At 37.5% G+C, this 25,927-nt stretch overlaps 1 protein-coding gene across 2 annotated transcripts in view; it reads left to right on the top strand.

Annotated features, from left to right (window-relative positions):
- Positions 1 to 10,292: 10,292 nt before the first annotated feature.
- Positions 10,293 to 25,927, top strand: part of itga10 (integrin, alpha 10) — a 31,713-nt gene continuing 16,078 nt past the window's right edge. Inside the window, exons 1-8 of one of the 2 annotated variants that reach the window (XM_058414346.1) lie at positions 10,293 to 10,768; positions 10,982 to 11,196; positions 18,031 to 18,142; positions 19,407 to 19,516; positions 19,631 to 19,716; positions 23,273 to 23,387; positions 23,558 to 23,685; positions 24,972 to 25,120. In XM_058414346.1, coding sequence (XP_058270329.1) covers positions 11,145 to 11,196; positions 18,031 to 18,142; positions 19,407 to 19,516; positions 19,631 to 19,716; positions 23,273 to 23,387; positions 23,558 to 23,685; positions 24,972 to 25,120 — 752 coding nt within the window. In that variant the 5' untranslated portion in view covers positions 10,293 to 10,768; positions 10,982 to 11,144. Of the gene's footprint in view, positions 10,769 to 10,981; positions 11,197 to 18,030; positions 18,143 to 19,406; positions 19,517 to 19,627; positions 19,717 to 23,272; positions 23,388 to 23,557; positions 23,686 to 24,971; positions 25,121 to 25,927 lie in introns of both variants that reach the window. The other variant, XM_058414270.1, reaches the window with a different exon arrangement.

The following is a 25,927-nucleotide window of genomic DNA, read 5'->3' as shown; positions in this document are numbered from 1 at the left end:
CCTATATGAGACTGGATAATAAAAAGTAAATAAAAGGTTTTTTTTGTGGGTTTCTTTTTTAACCCCTAAAATTCCCAGGGCATTTACAGCTTCCACACACATACCTTTACTTCGTTTTGTAGTTTTTCTGTATTAATAATTTGTAGTAGTTGCTGAATAATATACTGTGAGCTGAACAAGTTAAACACTATGCCGAGGATGCCATATACGAGGCACTAAAGTTGATTGTAATTGTGTGAAAGTGCTTATTATTTAGTGTTTAGGGCTCATTGTTGTAACCATAATGTCACACAGTAATATTAGTGGCTGCATGTTCATGCCGATGCCTGGTAATTTTACCCTTGCAGAAAAAGGGCAATAGACAGATTATTATAATAACCTAGGTCAACTCATTGTGACTAAAATAACTTGTCTACTTCTTTTTCTACCCTCCTCTCTGTTTCACAGGTTTTCCAACTCAGATTTCTATCTAGACTGTCTTAGTTGTTACACTGACATGTAATCTCTGTCTGCCTGTCTGTCTCTCTCTCTCTCTCTCTCTCTCTCTCTCTCTGTCTTTCATTCACTCAATCTCTGTCTCTGTCTGTCTGTCTGTTTGTCTGTCTCTCTCTCTCTCTCTCGCTCTCTCCCTCTTTCTCTCTGTCTTTCATTCACTACTCACTCTCTGTGTCTCTGTCTGTCTCTCTCTCTCTCTCTCTCTCTCTCTCTCTCTCTGTCTTTCATTTCATTTTCATTTCAGCTGCAAGGCGTTTTGGAATTGATACATCGCACTCTAAAGCATTCAGTTCTGTGTTGTTCCAGTTTTTCAGCAGTTCCATATGTCCAACACATTCTTGGAATGCAAGGAAGACAAAATGTCTACCAGTCAAGTTCGTTGTAACTTCAAATATAAAAGGAACGCTTTTCAAAGTTCAGATTCCCAGAAGTCTTTCCTGATTAATTTCCCATGCCATGCCTCATAAAAGACTTAGACATGGCTATAGATCAGACATGATGCAGAATGTTGAAAGAGGTGTGGCCAATGAGCAAGTTGACCAAAGCACAGGCAATTATATATATATATATATATTGTAACTAATCTGGCAGGGTTTATTAATTAATCCCAATTGCAGATAAAGTTATTGCCCCAAAATCACAATAGATCATTAAAAAATGTGTGTGTGTGTGTGTGTGGGGGGGGGGGTTAGGGGGTAAGAAACTGTATATCATTGACCTGTACCTTCTACCAGATAGTATAAGCATAGCCCAGCAGTTACAGTGCATGAGATCTCTGGTGATGTTGAAAGCTCTCCTCAGACCTTTGGTCATGTTGGTCATCTAGATGTGGAAACTGCAACACTGACATTAGCATATTTCATAATAACAAATCACCTGCATACACAGAGACAAAAAAAGAGAAAAAAAAGAGAGGCACATCCTTCATACAAATAGGAAAAGTGAGAATCTCCACTGAACATGGTTTAGCGTGAAGAACCTGTAGGTGAGGGAGGAATGTGGAAGGGTTTGACACTGATGCCTGCAGCTGTACTTAGTTACAGTGTGACCCTCATAAAAAAAGACCCTCTCTCTGCCTCCTGCCCCTATTAAAGGACCAAATAACTACCCCTCCCTCTTCCGTTATTACCCCCTGGGGCAGTAAAAAGCAGCTGTCTCTCTAAACCCCCCTAACCTAAATGCACACATACTCAAACACATACCAAATGCAAACACACTAATTCATCACAGCCTTCACACATACCATCAAACAGTCACACTGCATGCTCAGACCATAAAGCCATTAGACAGACACACACACACACACACACCTACACAAATGTTTGCATCACATACACGCATAGACCCTTAGTAGTGGAAAGGTGAGCAGAAAGAAAGCATATGTTAACTTTACTAACTCACACACACACACACACATTCAGTACCAATTAGAGCAGTAACCCTATAAAGACCTTCAGATGTGTCTAGGTTTTGATCTTAAACCTACCAGGCCCCAGTTGGAAAACTCTTGCTGTTTTGATTGTTGCAAGCCTCAGGTGTGTTGCCTCCTGGGGTCAACACACCCACACACACACACACACACACACACACACACACACACACAAACAACCCACAAGGAATAGTTGCAATTGTCAAAAACTAAAGGGTACATGAATTTTCCACACATGTGGACAACTGTACAGTATATTTGTATAAGATAGATATTCAGACATGGCACAGTATAAGAAAAAGACAGAACTGTGTGCATGTGGAAAAGATCTGACAGTTGAGTGTGAGAAACAGATGTCAATCTACAAGTCCTGATGGGTTGGGAGAACCTGCTTGTGGGTCAGAGTGTCTATTTGGCTCACTGGAAGATCCCACGCTGGCCCCACCCATGAGCCTAGAGCCAGTCAAACAGAAATTCACACACACACACACACACACACTGGCTGGCAAAGATTGGCATGAACTGCTACTTGGCATTCACACTTGCACATCACACGCTAAAGCACAGAACATGACACACACTTCAGTATTCAATTGAAGCAGGAGAGCCGTCTGAAAAAAATCACACTTTACCGCCAATTCAGGCGATGGCAGGAAAACTTTGCAGGTTAAAGAATGTTCTAGAGCATGTCTGTCCCACACAGAGGTGTGGAGGATGGAGTCACACAGAGGATGCTCACAAAACTGTCACTCTTAGATAACAGTCTTATTTTTTATATGCAGTGTTTCTGCACCAGTTTGTCTTGAAAATCTGCAAATAATGATTGTCTGTATTTAGATTTCAAGTACACAATATAACAATAAAAAATACAGAAAATAAGCTCCCTTATAGGTTTATGGATAGAAGAGGGTAAGGATGAACTCAGCAGACATTAATACAAGCTCTTAGAAGTGAACTCAGTGACTCTGATGACATTAAGATCAGATATCACAGTAATCCCACCACACACACACACACACACACACAGAGGAAAGTGGCAAATATGATCTATGTGGCCTTTTGCTTTTAAAGATTTGCAAAGATGTGTAAATGTATACCATCACTCAAAAAATCATACATGTGTATATACCACACACACACACACACACACACACACAGTGAGTGACGTAACTCTGAACACAAACCCTGTGAAATTTTACACAGTGATTACAGTGTGAACAGGACTGGAAGAATACTCAGCTCAAGGTGTAAAATGTACCTATTATGTGGAAATAAAAGCAAGACTTGGAAGTATCAGATTATTTAAAGTTACAGGGAAACCTAAGACCTCTGTCTAAATTGTTGTGAACATGTTATAGAGTGAAGAGAAATGGGTCAAAGATGAATGGCTTCATTCTCAAAGCAGAAGAAACAACACCAGCACTTCTATTTCTTTAATAGTTTTCATTAAAGCATTTTTTGTTTTCATTTTTAATGGAACGCAGCTTTATTTTTCAGTTTACAGACATCTGTTATTATTAGACAAAGAACATTTTTGGCAGTTTTCCTAGATGCTTTCAACAACTCTCCAGTTTTCTCACTGAGAAAGTCACATAACCAGTTACTGTACACACTGTATACGTAAACATACGATTAATTGCGGTAATTGCAGAAGCAGTTACTAAACCACTGATTGAATGCTTTCCAGAAACCTGATGAGTCAGCACCACAACGCTAACTATAGCAACCGACTTACTGTACTGAAACAATGACATATGCCAAATATTGTGTGAACTTCAGTCAATAGTTAGGATATGATATTGTGTCAGAACATTAAATCGAGTTGCTATAGTTAGAAAACGTCCAGAATAGCTCTAAAATTAGGTTCCATCACTGCATTTGTAAAAACATATGGACTTAATGACTGATGATCTCATGAAAAACACTGAATATGATCACTGGATAAAGCAGTTAAATATCAATTTGCATTCATAGGTTATTAATCATAGATATTAATCTTGAGTCCGTAGTCCAAAATGACTCTGGAGACACAGCTGGCCAAGAAGCTACTAAGCACCTAGTTGAGCAATTTCTCCGAAATGGAGAAACTATGTATTAAAGGCTTTAGTTGATGATTCAGCTTAAATCCAATATGATTGAAGGCAAATTGTTTCATTCCCTTAACAGTTACATACACACACTATACATCACTGGTCAATTTAATATGAGCACATATACACATGCACATTGTGTGCAATTATTTCAGACACTCACAAATCGGACATTGCACTGTATAACATATTATATATATAGAATGTATACTGGTTGGTGCTATTTTGTGTATATTGTGTATTTTGTGTACATGCCCTGTACTGTTTTGTTTTGTATTGCCTGTTTGCACTGTCTTTTTGTCTTGCACTGTTTGCACTAGGTTGCACTTTATGTGGCTAGGACAACTTACTTTCAGTCCTTAGCACTGTGTTGTTTCGTAGCTCTGTGTTGTTTTATGTAGCAACAGGGTCCTGGAGAAACGTTGTCTGATTTCACTGTATACTGTGTCAGCTATATATGGTTGAAATGACAATAAAAGCTTGTTGACTTGACTTAACCCACATCCAGTATATCTCAAGGCAGACTTAATCAATACAGAGACCCAAAAAATTCAAAGCCAATCCAAAAGTGTAATCCAAGCAAGTAAACAGAGGAACAGGCCATTGTTATATGCAATGATGAAGACAGAATTGAACAGCTCAGAGACTACATGTGTCACATCCACTAATGTCAAAGACCTACAAACATGGCCACACTGGACTCCAACACCCACAAAACACATGCACTCCAGCGCACACAGTCTGATCACCTTTACCTGTTTTCAATCACGATATTAGATCTTTGTTCTCACTTTTATGTTGCAAAGGATATACTACGCTCTGTTTAGTCCATGGAGTTACCCAGCTTTGACATTGTGTATGTTAACCAGGTATATTGTGTATGTTATTTATTTATTTATTTATTTTTATGCTTAATTTTTGGATTATTGTCTCGAGCCACACCCTTGTAAATCTTTTTGCACTTCGACTGACCATAGCCTGTTTTTTGACACTTCTTTGCCTTTTGTCTTTAGATTCATCTGGATTTGTTTGGATTTAATAAACAATCACCTGCATTTGTATCCGCATGTCTGTTTCTGTTCCTAAAAAAACGTGACTGGAAACAAACTGCAAGATTTTTGGTGTGTGTGCTTGCCAATGTGCTGTACATACTGTACCAAAAGGAAGTGAGTAAGACCATGAAGGAAGTCTACCAAGATGATGCCCTTTGCTGGTATCCCCTCTTGTCAACAAGGCATTTCCACCTCATCTTGTTTTGTTTTTTACACCATTCTGTGACTGTTATGCAGGGAAAATCCCAGAAGACCAGTACTCAAGCCAGCCCATTTGGCACCAATTTTTTTCCTCATTCTGATGTTTGATGTTTGACATTAACTGAAGCTCTTGACCTGTGCCTGCATGTTTTTATGCATTGTGCCACTGTCACATGATTGGCTGACTGGATAATTGCATGAATGAACAATAATACAGGTGCTGTTATTCAAGTGGCCAACTGGTGTATATGAAAAAAAGTATGAAGACAACCTAAACACTTGCTGCCACTACAGTGCAAACATAGTGACAGTGATTCAAATTAAAAGTGATGTTAACTGGATAAACAAGATTTTCCCTCTGACTCACAGGATTGCATAATAAAATACTAACAACGTAGATGTTCACACGCAATTCCCAGCACAAACACTCACACACGCACACGTACACACACACATCTCCAACAATTAAACCACATACTGGGCATTCTTTAGCCAACTTTAGCAATGCATACAAAAGACCAGCTGCCCGAGTTTGAAGGTCACGTATTCTGCTATTTTTCTTTCAAGGAATGAGGGAAAGTGATCGTACAATACCTGAAATTACAAAACCTCCCAGCATGCATCCTGTCGGTTGGGGCCTTCATTCATTATCAGTTTAATAAGTGAGACAGAGTTTCAGGGGGAAGATTTTGACAAGGTCCTTACCATATTGCAGCATAACAGAGAAAAGGATCTGCTAATCTGCTAATTTAACTGTTAATTTTCTCACACCCCAAGCTTGTTGCCTACGTAACATGCTCTCTAAAACAAAACAATAGAAAACATGACTGAACAGTCCTGCAGGTAATCTGTACAGTTCACAGAGGTTACAAATATGAAGGCTTGTTTGTGTGAGTTTACAATGTGAAAGTTAGCAAATTTGGCAGCACGCCTCAAAACAGGTCAACACACTACACAGGCTTCGCAAGAAATGTCCCTACCACCCATCCACCCCCTCACATCAAATGGGTGATTTCACAATTTTGATATTTACTTGCTTTTGTAATGAATGAATTAATTTTTGGAGTTACATTTATATAGAACAATTACATTTACATTTGTTTTTCAACACTGCTTTCTAAAAAATAGGCAATCAAAAATGTGTTAGCACCTCACAGCCAACTTTTTATTTATTTTTTATTTTATTTTTTTTAATAAATTGGTTTGGGATTTTGGCATGGAATTAACCAAGAGACTAAACAAGCATTAATGCGTGATAACATTCTTAATTAAATTTTTTTTTTAAATTTTGATGTAAATTCATATGGCAATATGAAAATAGAGAAAAAATTAAATAGGGTACTTAATGTTCTTCTTTCCATAATCTTCAGGAAATTCCAAGTACGCCACTTCCTGCTGAACATGTGAACTCTGAAATAGTCCAAATATTTCATAGTAGCAAATGTGTTCATGTAACAAGGTTGAGTACTATAAGACATGAGCTTCATGCATGAAGGTCATTACATGTTATTAATAATAATAACAGTATAGTTAAAGTATAGTTATAGTTGGATGTTACAGGTATTTATCTTTAAATCTATTGTCACAACCAGCTGTGTGTTGTTCAGCTAATTTACAATGTCAAAACCACTACATGCTACTGTGAGGAAATCTCCATTCAATCGAGCATCTGTGGGATGTGCTGGACAAGTCTGATCCAATGAGACCCCACCTGGCAACTTACAGGACTTAAAGCATCTGCTGCTAACATCTTGGTGCCAGATACCACAGAACACCTTCAGGGATCTAGTGGAGCCCATGCCTCAATGGGTCAGGGCTGTTTTGGCAGCAAAAGGGCGACTAACACAATATTAGGCGGGTGGTCATAATGTTATGCCTGATCGGTGAATATAAACCCAGGTGAAGAAATCAACCATGCATAAAGTACTCATACTATTACAATTTCTTTTACACTCTGTGTAGCCCTGTCCCCTGTTAACTTTATTAATATTGCACAGTTCTTTTATTTCAAATGCTTAATGTGTGCTATAGTGAAAATAATGAATGAAATAAAAGTTAGTTAAAAATGTATAGTAAAATATGGCAATATATATTTTAAAATGGCAAATTGCTATTTTAATATACACTCACCATCCATTTTAATAGGAACAATCAGCCAATCACGTGGCAGCAGCACAATATTTAAAATCATGCAGATGTAGATTCAAGTGATTCAGTTAATGTTCACATCAATTATCACCATAAATAAAAGATGTGATTTCTGTGACTTTAACCGATTGTTGGTGCCAGATGTGTTGGTTTGAGTCTTGCAGAAACCCCTGGGATTTTCACATAAGAGAGGTCAGCCACGGAGAGCAGAAACGTGTCTCATAATGCACAAAACATCAAACCCTGAGGTGGATGTTGTACAACAGCAAAGGACCACATTAGATTCCACTCCTGACAGCCAAAAACAAGAATCTGAGGCCAAGACTTACACAATTTTGTAACCCAAATGTCTTCAGAAGCCCCACACTTGCTACAGGACATGAGGAAAGTGTGATAGTGAAGTAAAAGTCTGCAGCCATCTAGTGGCCTTCCTCGTTTAATACTTCTGCACTGCACATTATAGTAGTTTCTTTGCTCTAGCACACCCATTAAATGTTAAATAGCTGGAGGTCAGTCAGGTATGTTGGAAGCTGATCATATGTCAAAATAGTGTGATGGAGCAGAGGGCAGGGCTTAAATGTGATCTCAAGAGAACAGTGCACTTCCATCGTTTGGCTGCATGAAGCAAATGAAACTGAGCCAGTATCATAAGTTCATGTAACTGTAAATCATACACTGTGGAACAATAGTCTCTCTTAGGGTTCTTCAGATGATTATTTGTATAATGAAGATGTCTTACACTCTTAAAAACGAAGGTGCCAGGGGAAAAAAACCCAAAAGCAGCATTGTTTTCATAGTAATGCCATAGAAGAACTGTTTTTGGTTTTCGAAAGAACCTTTCTGTAAATGTTCTTGAGATATTCACTTTTTCTTAGGACCATAAAGAACCTTTTGTGTAATAGAAAGGTTCCATGGATGTTAAAGGTTCTAAATAAAAACATACACCCTAACAAAGAACTATTTAATAGCTGTTATGTTTAAGACTGTAGGTTTTAGTTTGAAACCCTTTTTGATATTGAAACATTGTTGTATATTGTAGGGTTCTTTAAGATACACGAGTTCCCTAAGAAAGACAAACAAAACATTCTTAGGAGTATTAAAGAATGCTTTAACCTTTCACTAGTGTAGCATGGCATAATGGTGAAGAAAATATTTAATACAATTTCATCGCTCCTTTTTTAGACATTTCACAACCAGACCAACAGAGGGCAGTGCAGTACACCTTTTTGAAATTTATTTGTTGTGATTCAGTGCAAAAGCTACAGAAAATTTTCCACTTTTAAACCTCATGTGGTCCTAGTTCAAAATTTCTTTCACAGCTTTGTTCATAACATAGCTAGCCTCATACAATAGCTCTTTAATGTCTAATACAGAGTTTTGGTATATCGGCTGATCTAATGTGAATGATATGAGTTGAGTCAGAGCATCTTTAAGACAACAGGTCTTGTGTGGTGTTCCCTGTATACAGTGGTTCATACCTACCAGACATTTCCAACTGGTGAACCAGTAACATGGGTGATGGATCATGGCTGCCCAAGGCTCATTGATGCACATGGTCTGATCCCACAAATAAGCTACTGTAGCACAATCTTAATGCTGGGTATGATACAAAGGTGTGAGAACATACAGTGCATCACAGTTTGCTTCATATGGTGCTGAGTAGCTGATGACTGGTCAGAGTGCCCATGCTGACCCCATACAGAGTGCCCTTGCTGACCCCTTTTAACCACCAAAAGTACCTACCATGGGCATGTGCACACTGGACCATGGAGCAGTAGAAGAAGATGGCCTGGACTGATGATTAATAATTTGTTTTTTATAAAAGAGATGCCACCAGGATGCACTATGGGAAGAAGGAAATATGGTGGAGACAGAGTGATGCTGTAAGCATAATGATGTTTTGCCAGGAAATCTTGGGTCCTGGCATTGACGTGGATGTTAGTTTGACACGTACCACCTACCTAAACATTGTTGTAACAGTATCAGTAACAGTATTCTTTATTGGCAGTGGTCTCTTGTAGCAGGAAAATGCACTCTGCCACACTGAAAAAACTGTTCATGAAAGGTTTGAGGAACATGACAAAGAGTTGAATCCATAATTCAATTCTGATTTTATTTAAAAGAATTGCAGTAATTCAGAAATCACAGTATTTAATTTGCTTTATCTAGTTGAACATTTAAATATCAGCTGCATTTTGTAAATTATTTCATTCAAAATTTGCATGCTTTTGTTGTTGTTGACTGAATATCTATCGGGCAACTGTGGTGGCTGCCACACTTTTTATGCTGGTCACTGAATTTAAGCAGGCTACATTGGGTATGAATGGAAATTCTTTACTTAGGTAACCCTTGATGACCAGTAAGACTAGGCATTTGTTTCGATTATGATAAGCTTGACAATCCACCATCTACCATTTTAACCAGGTAACTAGCCCTTTTTAGTTAAAGTAGGTGTGTTCTGGAAATTCTAGAAGATAAAACAGTGTGTGCATTCAGCTTCAACATGTTGCTTGCAGAGAATCACTAACTATTAATCAAATAACCACCACAGGTATATTAAGCAAGGAAAACACTAAAATGTGTAGTATAGGATGCACCTAAAGCAATGTCAGTTTTGACATTAATAATACAAATATAAAAAGTACTTAAAACAAAATTATTTAAGTGTCCTATTCTAGACATTTTACTCAGTTTATCATCAATTAAGATGTATATAAAGTTAAGATGGATGTGTTATTTTAAACCTATATCTTAAGTACATATTCCATAGCAACAGAAAAAGATACAGGGCGCACAGTGTGAGAGAGAGAGAGAGAGAGAGAGAGAGAGAGAGAGAGATGACTGTGGTTGGTTGGTTTGGGGTTTGAAACGTGGAGCTCAGTTGTTGACAGAGGGAAGGTTTTGCAGCATAAAGCGCTCTTTCAGTTTGCCCGTTTGCGCTCTGGAGAGAACCACACAGCTAGAGAGGGAACCAAACTAATGTAATATAAGGAACCATAGGTCTAACCTAGCATCAGTAAGAGAAACAACTGCAGTTCACGTCAGAACAGTTTTGTAATATAACGCAGTAGTTCAGTTAGTGTAGGCTGCGCGCACTGTTTACTGACAGAACCCGCAGATTTTGGACAGGGACTAAACACCAGTGGAAAGGGAAACAGTCAGTGGTGTGTGTGTGTGTGTGTGTGTGTGTGTGAGCAAGCCACTCTCCGTGCCGCCGTGTTACTGGGACCTAAATAACGGCTCTGTTCACCACAACAGGTGCTTAATAAGAGTTTGGAAATTTCGCTCTGCGCAAAACTGCGTTTTGGATTAGTTCATCAGGCACTTTCAGCTTCATGTGTGTTACAGACAAGGTAAGAACACAAGTCACGTATTACTTTAGCTAAGAGAGAGCTTGGGTAGTCTAAACCTAACCAGTTTTGCCTGACTGACACCGTGCGTAAAATGTCTATAAACCAAATGTATGTCCACTTAGGTGGCACTTAGTACATCACTGGTATGTGTTCATTCAGCGCTGAGGATGCTGTAAGATCAGTTTTTTTTAACAGTGTGTTTTTCTTGCCTAGACGCTGTGGAAACAGTGGAGTGTGTAGCGGCACCGAGAAACTGAGGCGCGCGCGCTGACATGGACACGCGCGACACTTAGCTCAACGGCTGGCAGTTGAGGCAAAAAGAAGAGAATTAAATAAATTAATTAATTTAAAAATACAAAGTCCATCTGTCTTCAAAATGGAGTTTCGGGAATGCCTGCTATTACTAAAAATCACCGTTCTACTTAAAGGTCAGTTTCCCCCTTCACTTATGAACCACTAATGTTGTGTATCATAACCAGTTTTGGAAGAAAAGGCTTGTGTGTGTGTGTGTTTGTTTGTTGTTGTTGTTGTTGTTGTTGTTTGTTTGTTTGTTTGTTTGTTTGGTTGGTTGGTTTAGCATTGGAGCTATATTGGTTGCTTCAAGAGTTCTTCCTGAAGGACTCTTTGGATAAATCAATAATTCACAAACACATTTTCCTCCAATTTACTCACTATTAAGCAATAACAGTTGGATCTAAACCACAAAGGTGATAGCATTATTAGTAAATAAACCCGAATGGTCTCCTGAATGCATCCCCACAACATCACATTACCACCACCATGTTTGATCGCAAGTGTGATGGTTTTATTGTGAAATGTTGTGCTAGCTTTATGCCAGATGTGACCCATGGCTTCCAGATAGTTCCACTTTTGCCTTTTGAGTCCACAGAATGTTATCAAGAAAGACTTAAAGATCATCAATATACGTTCTTGTTTTTGTTTTTTTCCAACTTGAGTTTCCAACGAGTGTTCATGTACATCTTGCTTAGCTGTGGTTTGTACCTTGCAACTCCTCACAGTGGTAACATTTTTGCCCAGTCTTTTTCTAATAGTCTTATCATGAACAGTGAAATTCTCTGAGGCAAGTGAGACCTACAGATCCTTAGATGTTCATCTGGATTTTTATGACTTTCTCTATGAGTTGTTGATAGCTCTTGGAGGAATTTTGGTAGGCCAACTACCTCTGGGAAGATTCAACACTGTTCCAACCTTTCTCTATTAATGCATCTCACTGAGTTTCTCAGAGTCCCTGAGCTGCTGAAATGTATTTCCAGACTGATATATCCCCAAAACATTCTGTCTCAATTGTTTATCTTTCTTTTGATCACAGCCTGATGATTTTTAAGAACTTTTTAGTGATATTTAGATTCAGCATGGCTGGCAGTAATCAAGCCTGAGTGTACCTAGATTAATTTAACCTGATTATCAATAAACTTTACTTTAATCATTGAAATGATCATTTAACAACCACCATTACAATCATTTATTTTCTGTTTACTCTGGTTGTGTATATACAATTTTGTTTGAATATCTAAAACAATTCAATATGAAAAAATAGAAGAAATACAGCAGGGGAAATACTAACACAACACTGTATACTGTATTTTTACTTGCTGGCTAGAGATAGAGGACAATCTCACATCTATGTGCCCAGCCCATCCTCTGTATAAATTTACCCCACATGATGGCAGTGACAGTGATAATGAAGCATCCGAGAGCACCTGGTACTCTAAGTGTGGTTAGTTGGAAAAATAAGGGTTTTTATTCTTATAATCCTTCTAATATTTAGGAGAAATTTTGAAAAAGGAAGCACATAATTTCCCTAAACAGCATCCTGCTTTACTAAATAGTTTGTGAGTACTATTGGCGTTATTATTTAGGCTTACTTTAATGTGCATTGTAAGGTTTGTGATTGCTTTTTCAATGTGTACTGACCAAATAGACATGAGATTAATCCACTCACTAGAGAGCAGCGCAGCACAACTCACATTATGAAACCGCAAGTATGCTGAAATAGTGTTTCAATATCTTTAACATAATGCATATGCCTTTTAAACAATGCAAATGTCTTTTGGAGTATTTGACTGTACATAAAGTCAACGAAAGATCATTTCTCAAATGTTTTCACAGTGTTCTGAAATAGACTAGTGGCTATGTTTCAGTTTAAGAAAACCAGACCTATTTGATAATAAGCTCTTGGCCCCCGAGTGGCCGGCATGCTTTGCTATTTCTGTGGTGAATGCTTTGTTTTCCACAAGTGTTAACACCAGTTCAGTCTGTTTCTGTTTCCCATTCAGTTTTAATGGTCTTAAATCTAGCGTGTCAATGCCACATTGGTCGGGACGCCAACGACGGCGGTCTTTGTTAAAATTCATCAGTGAGACATAGCACTCAAGATTAGAAGTATATTCGAGTTATAATGACAGGACTAAGGCTACTTAATGGTCCATGTAGGTAAAAGAAACACATGCTTCTCATTTAAATGCTACTCATGCATGCTTTTCTGTGGATGCCCAGACAAGGCTGGTTTGTAAAATAAAAAAACAAACAAACTAGTATATCTTTAACATTGCTGGGTCATTGCATTTGTGTGGTCAATATATTTGGATAATTAAACAGAAAGCTCTTATTCTCTGTGAACTATGAAATGTGTAACAGTTTAAAGTAATATTCAATAAATCCTAGGTAAATAATTAAAGGTCTCTACTATCTAACTGCTAATGAATACTGAGTGATCAATAACTAATAATAAATTGGAATTGGGTGGTGGTTCTTTATGAACTGAGCAATAATTACCATGTCTAACATGTAACCTGGTGTAGTACTATCTAATTATTGAATATTTTCTTCTTTACTATTTAGATGCTCTTCAAATATTGTCTTAAATGTTGAAGAACTAATAGGTAATGCAAAGCCTACTACAACTCTTCATTACCTACAGCATAAATGATTTACATTATTTATTAATTATAAACAACAAAAGGCATGCTTAGTGGTCAATACACTGTATTCACCAGTGTGGCTTTTGAGCTCTATTTTTACCGTAATACTACTAATAAGTTGCACATATACCGTGAGAAACAAAGTAGTAGAGATGTCTTACCTCCCTTTGTGTCAGTGGTCATTTTGAAGAATTGCATTCATAAAGATATGGCTCACATACATTTTATTTAAGTAGTCTTTAAGATACATTTTGAAATATTACAGAAAAACTACGTATTTGTATATGTTAGACTATGAAGTGTTACTGGGTCCCTCGTTAGGGGTTAATGATAACTAACAATATTATACAATGAAACACTTAATAACTTGATTCTAATGACCAGTTAGCTACTAACTCTCCATGTGATATATAACATTTGGTAATTCTTTATTAGTTCATAATGAACTACCTGGTTAGTCCTTCTCTCTACATTATATATATTATACATAGTAAGTATTTACCTAGTATTCATTACTAGTTAATAGCAGTAGATTATGGTGTTAATATAGTTACCATAAAATCACTGGTGATACAGTATGTAAACAGCAATGTTGGGAGTTGAATTAAATTATATATGGATTCATGCTTAATGTCTTTAATTGCCACGCTAAAACCACAACAGAATATATTATATGCCTATGACAGTCGCTGACCAAAGTTTATATAGCTACTGTACCGAGTCAGGAGATTTACATGCATAAACCCAGCTGTAGTGGATATGGGTATTACATGTGTGTGTGTGTGTTGTGAGTCTTGTATGGTATTGTTAATGGATTCAACAGAACTTTTTCTGTAAAAGCTTGTGATGATCAAGTTTAGCTATGTTATGCTGTATTTAGATGAAGAACACATGTGTGGGTTCAGGGAATTGCCCCCTCCCTCTCTTCATTCATTCTTTCAACCCACACCTCTCAGGAGAACTGGAAGGATGAGAATAAATCATGATAAGCAAGGAAATACCCAGAAAACAGAACGAAGAGAAAATGTCTGTGAGAGACAGCCTCTGAAGTGAAGTAGAAAGGAGACTAGGTGTAATTCACTTAACATACATGACAGTGAGAGTGAGCACAAAGGAGGAAACCCGATAGATTTCAGTTAAGATGGGAAAGTAATAAGTGAGTCATGGGTATGTCTCTATTAGCCTAATATCTGTTATAGCTCTTTTATCCTTACATTTAAGCATAGCGATGAGCGATAAGCTATGCTCTCTTTGGAATGTGTCTGACGTTTAGCTTATGTGGTGATATATTGATCATTAATCCATATTAGGCAATTATTTGTTAATAGAACTGCATCTGCTACTGATATAACACTGAGGAGGGGTAGAGAGAGAAGCCAGATAGAGAAAAAAAGAACAAAAGTGCTTTTGCATGAGAAGAGAAAAATGAATTGAAACAAATTTGTTATAGAATGCCAGATAAAAGTTTAAAAAAATACTATTTGTCTAACTGTCCAATCCCTACATGGGCCATTATTTTCATATGTGTACTGGATGTTTAAATTTAGTAAATATGTATATGGCATGGGTTTCATGCTTGCAGTAGGCTTATATGCTAATGTGATTTACATCATTTAAGCCAATTAAGCATTTGAGAGAGAGAAAGAAATACTGTAAAGTTATACTCCATTGCATAAAAGTGCTTCATGTTCCAGTGCTAGAGATTATTCTGCAATAATCTGGCCTGCATGGGGCAGAGTGTAAGGTCAGTTGACTCTGGCACTACTGGACTGCATGTTTATATTCAGAGTGACATCACAGCTGTGTTTGAATGTGGTCCCTGCAGGTATGCATTTGCATGGGTAGGGATTTTTTTTGTATAAGAGAAACATTTCCAAGCTCCACATCCCTTCTGGTCTGTATTTCTGGAAGTGTTTTTTTCTTTAAAGATTGAACTGAGATGATTACTTTTTTTGACAAAACTTAGCTCTCATATAATCATAGTATATTACTTAAAACTGAGATCAATTTAAAAGTATAGTTTTCCATTTAAAGGTAATTCTGACCTTGACCTCTATATATGATTCAGCAGTCACTTTAATAGGAACACCTGTACTCCTGCTTACTGTATGTGTACCTCTACACCTTACATTTATCCAATTATCAGCCAATCGTGTGGCAGGAGCACAGCACACCTTCCTACTGAGACAGGTGGAGACTTTTCATTAATGTTTAGACATGAGATGTCAGAATGGGGAAAATGTGATCTCAGTAACTTTAACCATGCTATAGTTATTGCTAGATGGGCTGGTTTGAGTATTTCAGAAACGTCTGATATCCTGGCACTTCCTCAGTTTAAGTCTGGAAAAGGTCCAGGTGAATTTCTTCTGATTATTTTGAATTATTCTGTGCCTGTAATGGTCTCAGGTTTTTTATTAGCTGTCAGAAGTGGACCCTGATGTGGTTTTCTGCTGTTGTAGCCCATCCACCTCAAGGTTTGATGTTTTGTGCATACCTAGATGCTTTTCTGCACACCACAGTTGTAAAGAGTGATTATATGAGTTGCTTTATCTTTCCTGGCATTGGACATTTTCCTCTGACCTCTCTTATGAACAAGGCATTTCCAGCCACAAAACTGTAGTTCAATCATTCTGTGTAAACCTTTTCTTCATTCTGATGTTTAAGGTGGACATCACCTGAAGCTCTTGACCTCTATCTGCATGATTTTTGCCACACATTTAACAACTGAATGAATGTGCAGGTTTCAGGTGTTCCTAATAAAGAGAATGGTGAGTGTTAATTCTCTGTTTGGAGCCATGTAAATGTTCTGGTGCTTAACTGAAAAGAAAAAGAGTAATTAGAGGTACAACAGGAAAGGTAGCCATGCACTTAAGGGTAGAGGGATAAAATGTAATGAAAAGTAATTTTGTACATTTGTGATAACTTGGTTACTGCTAGGGATGTGGTTAGGAGTCAGAGGCATAGTAAATGTTGAGTTTTGGCTCACGGTCCAGGACCAGAGGCCAAAAGTTAGCTTAATAATGCAAGAAATTAATTGAGGATGTGTGTGCAGTTGTGAGAGTATGTGTATGAATGTGGACAGATCTGTCCTCCTGTTGGAACCATCCATCACCACACTACATAAAGGTTTACGGTTGTCATGACAAAGCTCTGGAGGCTGGGAACAAGAAAAATCCCAAAGGGCCCAAAAAGGAAAAAAAACAACACAGTTGGTTTACCTATCTCAAAAGACTTAGTAAAGTTTGTTTAATAATTACAGCATTTAAGTTGATGGCTTGGCAGCACACATGGCTGAGGGCAGGATGGGAAGAAGACATGACAGATGATGAGAAAGAGATTCGGAGAGGAGGACAGGAAGATGCTGAAGGAAGATGGGTCATGGATAAAGAGGAAAACTGGATGGAAAAAAGAATAACTAGGAATAGTATAATCACAGAATGGATCTAATTTCATCTCTGAGTTCATTTACTGAGGCTGAAACCTAGAGAAAGGAAAATGTACAATGCAGAATTCCATCTTATTTTATATACATATATAAAAGGAAATAAAGAATTCTTTAAATAATACCTTCTCTGTCCCAAAAAATTCCTAGTAAAAATATTTCAAAGGAAACAGAGAGACCCTTCGAATGGAGCAATGGCAGTATCAAGTTTGAGGTTAATGGGGTTTGGGCCTATGCCTGCCATCTTTTTGAATCTCTGCCTTTTTATGTCTGTCTCTAAGTAAACAAGCTTATGAAACCCAAGCAAAGCAGAGCTCTGACCAGAGGGAATGACTTGTCTGTATGTGTGTGGGTTAAAAACACACCTCACACACAGTGCTGTGGTATACTGAAATCCCCAATGGTTGTGCTTTTGTTTTTGCAGCCACATTTTTTGATAGAATGCAATCAAGAAAATATGCTGCTATGTGCTATGTATTTCCACTTGTTTTGCTGGTTGGGGTCGTTTTACTACACTGGCTCGCTGTCCCCTTCCCCCTCTCTAATGTATTAAAGGAAAGCCTGTGTATCATACAGGGGGCTACTATGTTCAGTATTTACTATAGGTCTCTCTCTCTCTCTCTCTCTCTCTCTCTCTCTCTCCTAAAACAGCACTTAAATGCAAGTGTCTCATTTTCTTAAAACATTAGTGTCTTGCGCTGATTATGACAGTAACCTCTACATCATTTGTCTTCCCTCCTTCTTAACAAATTCATGCATTTGCCCTTCATTCTGCTTGTCAGAGATCAGGAATACTTTATCCCTTTTCAGGAATTGTTTTAGTCCTATAACCTTTAGTTTGCATTAATTAAATACTTTTGTTTTTTTCTCTCATCCAGGGTTGTGCCAGTGTTTTAACATCGATGTGAACCAGCCACGCATCTTCAGCGGGGCAGAGGACTCTCTGTTTGGGTTCTCTGTGCTACAGCATGAAGTTGGAGAAGAAAAAATGTGAGTATTGAGTTTCATTTATTATGACTGGTTTCAGCTTTTGTGCTGAATTAATTTGTTCTATTTGAAAAATAGGCTAACTAGAACTTGGATCCGAATGATTACAGTAAATAGGAAAATTAAGGAATTAACTATGACAGGCATGTTGTTATAGTAAAGTAATCATCTGGTATCTTTGTGTATTTCTTTATATCACAGCATTTTAACAGCAGTTTTTATTAGTCATAGAATAACACATCATACTTGTTACACATTTATAGTGATGTGGAACATATGTGAAATACGTTACTTGCATTATAACAGCTATAAACTGTCATTCTCTCGCCAGCCTCTCATTTTCCTCTGCTTTCGAGGTAATAAGACAAGAAAATGCAGCGTGTCATGTTACTGAGAGTAAAACAATTCTTGGTGAAATACTGTATCAACATTTTTTAAACCTGTTTATTATTACACACAGATTATGTAGCTCGTCTGCAGTACAAGTTGAATGAACTGTTACTAAAGAACCAATAACATAATAGTACAGGAGCATTAATATATAATCCTGTCATTTAAATTACAGTCAGTGCAACATTCAGATCTGTGGTGTTGTAGAAGATCAATCAACACCTCTTGACCATTGAAAGCACTGTGTTATAGTTGAAATCAGTATCATTGTCAATGGATGGATAAACAGGGCTTTCTGATTTTCCTGGGTCCCACATGTTCACAAATGTCCATTTATCGTAAATAAAATTGGATAGCATGTCCAGTGTAATCTTAAAGACTCTTAAAGACTTGGCATATGTTTTAATAATAGTTTATGGAACGTCTTTCTTCTAGTAATAGTTCTTGAAAAACTGAATATTCGCTCCAGTTAAACTGAAATGTCTTGTACATTTACACTCACTGAGCACTTTATTAGGAACACTGAACTAATACTGAGTAGGGTCTCCCCTCCCTTTTCTTTCAAAACAGCGTTAATTCTTCATGGCATGGTTTCCACAACATGTTAGAAACATTCCTTTGAGATTCTGCTCCATGTTGACATGACTACCATTCTACCACACCCCAAAGTAGTTCTACTGGATTCAGATCCAGATTTGATTGCATTGTATTGCTGCCACACGTTTGGCTGATTAGATAATTGCATAAATGAGTGTTCCGAATAAAGGGCTCAGTGAGTATATGCGTAATATATGTTTATGTCGATTTTTTCTGAATTTGTTTTGTAGGTATTTCACAGTTGCCAATGCAGTTTCCAATGTTTTTGTTTGTGATACAGGATGTTAGTTGGAGCTCCATGGGATGGTCCACCAAATAACAGAAAGGGAGACATTTACAAATGCGTCGTGGGAAAGGAACTGAATTCCAACTGCTCAAAAATGAATCTAGGTGAAAAAATGACAAAGAATAAGCATTTATATACATGAAATCCTACAGATATGCCTAATGCCTGGAGTATAACATGTTACAGAATGCAACATTTTAATTATTTCTGTGCAGCAGACAATGCATTTCAGAATGTGTCACGGAATCTGAAAAACTCCCACTTGGGCATGACGCTTACCCCGAATCAACCCAATGGATTTCTGGTAAGACTGATGACAAATAGGGGGAATTAAGTGGGGTATTGCAGCTCATTGAAATGCATGAAACAGACTTTCACACCTTCCTGGAATAACAAGAAGTTACTCAGAATATTATATTATATTGGACATGTTCAGAGGAGAGAGAGTGAGTATATTGGTAGGAGAATGTTGGACATGAGGCTGCCAGGCAGGACACAAAAAGAAAGGCCAAAGACGAGGTATTTGGATGTAATAAATGAGGATATGAAGCTAGTGGGTGTAAGTGTTGAGGATGCAGAAGATAGGGATAGGTGGAGGGAGATGATTCGCTGAGGTGACCCCTGAAGGGAGTGCAGAAAGAAGAAGAAGAAGATTATATTATATCATATCATATTATATATAGTGTATATATATATATATATATATATATATATATATATATATATATATATATATATATATAGTCAAAAGTATATACAATAATTCAGATATAATATTATAGTATAGTATATATTCTATACTATACTAGAACAATACTGGAGATTTCAAAACTATGAAATAACACACATGGACTTAAGTAATCCATATGTAATGACAAAAAACAACAGTCAGTTGTTATTTTAAGACACGAAGGTCAGGTGTTCTGGAATAGTTCTTGCAAGAACAGTATTGTCAAGTGCATTTGCAAAACCCATCAAGCACCATGATGAAACTGGCTCACATGAAGACCATCCCAGTAAAGCAAGACCAAAACTTACCTCTGCTGCAGAGGAGAAGTTCATTTAGAGTTACCAGCCTCAGAAATCACCAATTAACAGCACCTCAGATTAGAGCCCTTATGAAGGCTTTATAGAGCATCAGTAGCAGACATATCTCTTCAATATAATAACTGTTCAAAGGACATTATTGTGTATTTCGCCTGCCTTCAGCATTTACAATGTAGAAAGAAATAAACATCAGGAAAGACCATGGAATTAGAAGGTGTGTCCAAACTTTTGATTGGTAGTGTAAATAAATATTTATTTATTTATTTATTTATTTATTTTTAAATGAAGTTTTTGTTTTATAAATGACTAGCTGAAATGCTTACAGTGCCTGGTATATCCAGGACACCATCTGTCTAAATATTCTTGCTTACAAACCTTTTCGTCCTGCATCTGTTCCTGATGCTTCTCAAACTTTAATTTATTATAATTTATTTATTTTGTCTGCTTCATATATTGAACCCTCTCTTTCCAAACCAGTAGGAATGTATGTATTTGTGATTAAGGTTTTATTTCCTGGTATTATTTATAGCTTAGATTTAGAATAGGCTAGCTAGTCAAAACTTTAAAACACCTCATATATTTTTAAATATGTTTCCAAATTTCATGATATGATAAAAAATTGCAACCCTAAAGGGACAATCAGGGAAATTATTTTTTACTGAAATGCTTTCATGCATGAATGCTTGTAATAGTTCTCCGGTACTTTATAAGTTTTAGGGACAGAGTGGAATGTTGCATTCCTGCTGTAAGATTACTAATGGTACGTGTCTTCTACACCGCATGCTATTCATTTCAGTAGCATGCTCTGCTAAATTTATGCGATTGTGATGGTAAAAGTACAGATGAAGAAGAAGTAAAACCTACTAGTGCAGTGACAACTTTTCAACAAATATGTTGGTGGAATAAAACCAAATAAATTGCTTCAGAAGTCATGAGTGGTATTTAAAAACAACAACATCAACAGCGCAGTCCTCTTACTGTTGCTCAGTTAATGCTGTAGTGGTACTAGAAACACTTTTATACCTTTTTACTTCATCTCTATATAGATCATGATTCATGCAGAATTGGGGTGCTCACCGAATAGGTATAAATCATAAGGCACAAACATATATGAAGTATTATATATATAAATAATTGTGTTTTAGTAAACCAGTGTTGAATCTATTCTGATTCAGATGCCCCAGGGTCCCGGGTTCAGTTCTTATCTGACATCTTCTGTATAATTCCCAACAAATGTGCTTGGGTGACCAGGGAATGGAGATTAATGTGGCATAGTGGGATAGATAACATGTCTGATAAAGTGTTTAGTTTGCCTCACCTGTTAGTGTTGCTTTATTTTCCCTCCTAACTTCCCTCTGTGTTACTGCACTGATTTATACCTTTATATTTTTAAATAAACTGACCTGGTTCAAGTTAACTCAGGCTAAAGTAAACACCACACCCCTCATGCTGAGCAAGGAAACAGACAGAGGCAGATGTTAGCCAGGCTTAGGACACAGCAGAAACCTCACCTAACCCCAGACAGAAAAAGTGTATTTACATATAATTTACACACCTAATTACACTCTCTCTGTCTCTCTCTCTCTCTCTCTCTCTCTCTCTCTGTCTCTCTCTGTCTCTGTCTCTCTCCCCACTCAGTCAAACACAGGCTTCTGTGTAGGGCAGAACAGAGCAACTCATCTCAGTCCAGTAGTGGAACTGTTTCACTGAGGGTTTAGTGGAATTGATGGCTGGCTTCAGCCAATGCGTGTGTGTAACCAAGAAATAGTTGTATGGTTATGAATAATTCACAGGGGGGAGAAGGGGAATGTTTGCCTAGGGAAGTGAGTAAGAGTTTGTATGTGTTTGTCTGAGAGAGTAAGAGAGAGAGACGAGAGAGAGTGCCTATGTGCAGCACCTTGTACTCTGAGAGAAGTTATATAGTTTAACTTACACTGCGTGCTGTTGAAACATAACCACATATTTGTATTCCTGTATATTATAAGCCAGTCTGCTTAGTTTTTGTGACTTTTCCCGTGATCTTGTGTGTCAGTGTATCCATGCCTGCACGTACATTGAATGGCCCTTGCAGTGGTCAGGGCTATAACAGGATTGGAACACGAGTTTAGATCTTTGTAATGACAGGCCATGCAAAAGCCATAGCATCTCTTGCACTTTCTCTGTCTATTTTTGTCTCCCTCTTTTTGTACCTCTTTTTTTCACAGCCTCTCTTCATCTCTGTCTCATTCTTTCTTCCTTCATTGTTTTCTAGTATGTGGCATTCAAAATAACAGAGAGTGAGAGGGCTAGATGTTTGCTGTGTCCCCCAGCTACCCCCTCCATCCCTCCCTGATCCATGACCACACTGTTGTATCTTTCATCTCTATATTTTCCTTCTCTATCTTAACCTCTATCTTTCATTTTCAGTCAAATAGTTTTTTCAGCCAAATAAATGGTGTGCTTTGAAGACGTAAATATCTTTGTGCGTTATTTTTTTTTCTTTCTCTCAACCAATTTAATTACTTTGCTGGAGTGCGGTTTTCAACTCTGCTAAAGCGTTTATGACAAAGACCAACATTTGTCAACAATTGTCTCCACCCTGTCTCTTTTTTCCTTTTTTCCTTACCCTCTCTACTTCTTTTCCCTTTGTTCAACCGCTTACTATTCCTTTTCCATGTGACCTATTCCTCCTTTATCTTCTCATCCTTGCCTCATTCTGTTACTCTAATTCAGTCCATCGGTCTTTATGGTAAACAGCAGTAGCTCTGACTGTAACACCAATTTGCCCACAGCCATAAAAAAACCCCCAAAAACCAGAGACTTTCTGTTTTCAGGCCTGTGCACCACTTTGGTCTCAGGAGTGTGGCACATCTCTCTTCAGCACGGGGATCTGCACATTTGTGGACAATGACTTGGAACCTACAGAGACCATTGCCCCCACAGCACAGAGTGAGAATGACCCATACAATTTAAGCTAAAATGTAAAATAAATAAATAACTATTGTTATAAGATTTCTTTTAACCTCTACAGTACCTTCAGTAAGTCTATTAGCAGCTAAACTAATTCTAAGGTTTGACTGTTTGTTATTGGTTATAAAGGATGTTTGCTTGTGTTCCAGGATGTACTACGTATATGGACATAGTAATAGTTCTTGATGGTTCTAACAGTATTTACCCTTGGTCTGAAGTGCAAAATTTCCTCAAAAACATCCTCAGCAAATTCCACATCAGCCCGGAGCAGATGCAGGTATGTGTGTGTTAAGTTGTTCTTTAGTCTATTAAATAGCCTGTTTTCATGGGTCTACCTGTAGAGCTGGGTGTGCATTCCCTGTTCTAATACACCTCATTCAATGCAAACTAGCTAGCTAAATATGAAAGGGGTCATGTCCAATAGTTAGTGTAAAAAAAGGTTGGAAGTCACAAAGGTTAACTACCTTGTTTAACTATCTAACTAACAATCAAACCAAATTCTTATACTGACACAGAAAGAAGATACTGCTGACTTTGCAAAACTCTAGACTATGTTTTTGATTGCAGCAAAAGTCCTTGTCATGACTCTTTCTTTGTCCACTAGATACAGGTATTATGAAGACAAAGCAACTAGATATTGTAAATACTGAGAGCACTGAGAAAATATATGCTGCATCTTTAAAGATGCTATGCATTTCCTCTTTACTGTATTATATCTAGGATATTTAAATAAAATTCAGAGGCTAATACACAGGTATTTAGTGTTTATAGTGGCTTACTTAAGCTTTTCCACATTTTGCAGAGTTACTTCCTGTAACTGAAATGGACTTGTCTCATGAATCTCTCCAAAATTACACATGATATGAAAAGAGAGGAATCAATATAGTTCAAAAGATTATTTACAAATGAAAAACCAACATTAATCATCACTCTGAAAACACCATACCTCGTAGTGAAACATAGTGGTGGTAGCATCTCTGAATAATACCCTCCTTATCTGGATAGTGTTGGGAGGTGATAATTATGTGTGTGTGTGTTCATGTGTGTGGTTGTAATATTGCCCAAAACTTGTCTTTACAAAAAAGCCTAAAGTGAAACAGAGCTGGCAAACTCTGGGAAATAAATGGCTATGTTAAAATGAACAGACAAGAGCTGTGGTTTTTCTTGTGGAAAAAAAAGGGGGGGGTAAGATCTTGTGAATGTGTGTGCATGTGTATTTATTGTGTACATGTGTGACACAGAGTGAAACTGAGCATTGGTTATGTATCCTTGTCAGAATGCTGTGGCCTCGGAGTAAGGGCTATAGTAACCAAGCTATGTGTGTGTTTCTTCAAAGGCAGTAGACTGTTTGAGAGCAAACAGGGGTGAATAGCAATGCTTCTGCTTTGTAAGGCTTTTCTAATCCTGGCACCAGTGTGAATTTTTGAGGTGTTTAGTTTGGTATGGGTATGGTGGAGTGAGGAGAGGCTGTGGTAGTCTCTCTGACCTGAACATACTGCTTGCTGACTGGCATGCACACTCAGCACTACAGTGTGTGTGTTTGTGTGTGTGTGTGTTTCTCAGGTGGGCATCCTACAGTATGGAGAGATCGCAGTTCATGAGTGGTCCCTTAAGGACTATCAGACGACAGAGGATGTGGTGGAAGCTGCCAAGAACATCAATCGACAGGAAGGGCGAGAGACTCGCACTGCATACGCGATAAATATGGCTTGGTATGACTGCCAATCATTCTCTCCTATCATTCTTAGCATCTCTCTCTCTTTATTACTATATTTTCTTTTTTGTTGCTTTTTCATTTTTTTCATGTGTCAGGTTCTTTTTCTTCTCAGCACCGGTAAGGAAGCACTCAATAGTACCTTTGTCATAGAGTCAGTGCCTCAACAGAACACATTCCAGGAGGTGTAACACTATAGCTACCCCAGAGACATGCACAAACCATGCATAGATTTCAGTCAAGATTTTCTATTTTAGTTACCCTTTTCTCTTGCTATTTATTGTTCTTCCTCCTTTATCAGGATCTGTCATTCCCTTTATTTCAGCAGATACTACCCAAAAAAAGAGCCCTGTTGAGAACTCAAACCTTATATCAGTCTTGTCTCCAGGAAGCATGATCATTTTTCTCATTTTTTATTTTAGTTCGTCTGTAAAAAATAAAAAATTAAAACATTAAAAGAGCTATAATCATTCAGTTCAGATAGTGATTTCATGAAACCACTGTATCTTTGGACTAACAGAGCTATGTCAGTTAAATGCAGACTCACTGTCAGCCATGCTCATTATATCAGGCTATATAAGGCATTTAATGTTGCACTGACTTCTGTGTAATGCACACAGTTTGGGTAAAACTTCACTCCATTTCGTGATGTTCTGCATACTAGCAATGCTGTGGTTTTCTACATTTCATGTGTGTTTTTTTTTTCTTCAAATGCAAGGCCAGTAAAATCGCTGAAATTACCAATTTCTACTTTATCCAAGAACATTTTCATAGCTCCTTTACCCAGAGTTTGAGGAGGGGTACA

Source organism: Hemibagrus wyckioides, linkage group LG01, assembly GCF_019097595.1.
Source record: "Hemibagrus wyckioides isolate EC202008001 linkage group LG01, SWU_Hwy_1.0, whole genome shotgun sequence".
NCBI lineage: Eukaryota > Metazoa > Chordata > Actinopteri > Siluriformes > Bagridae > Hemibagrus > Hemibagrus wyckioides.
Note: the sequence above shows the minus strand (reverse complement) of the source record. Positions and strands in the feature narration are given on the sequence as shown.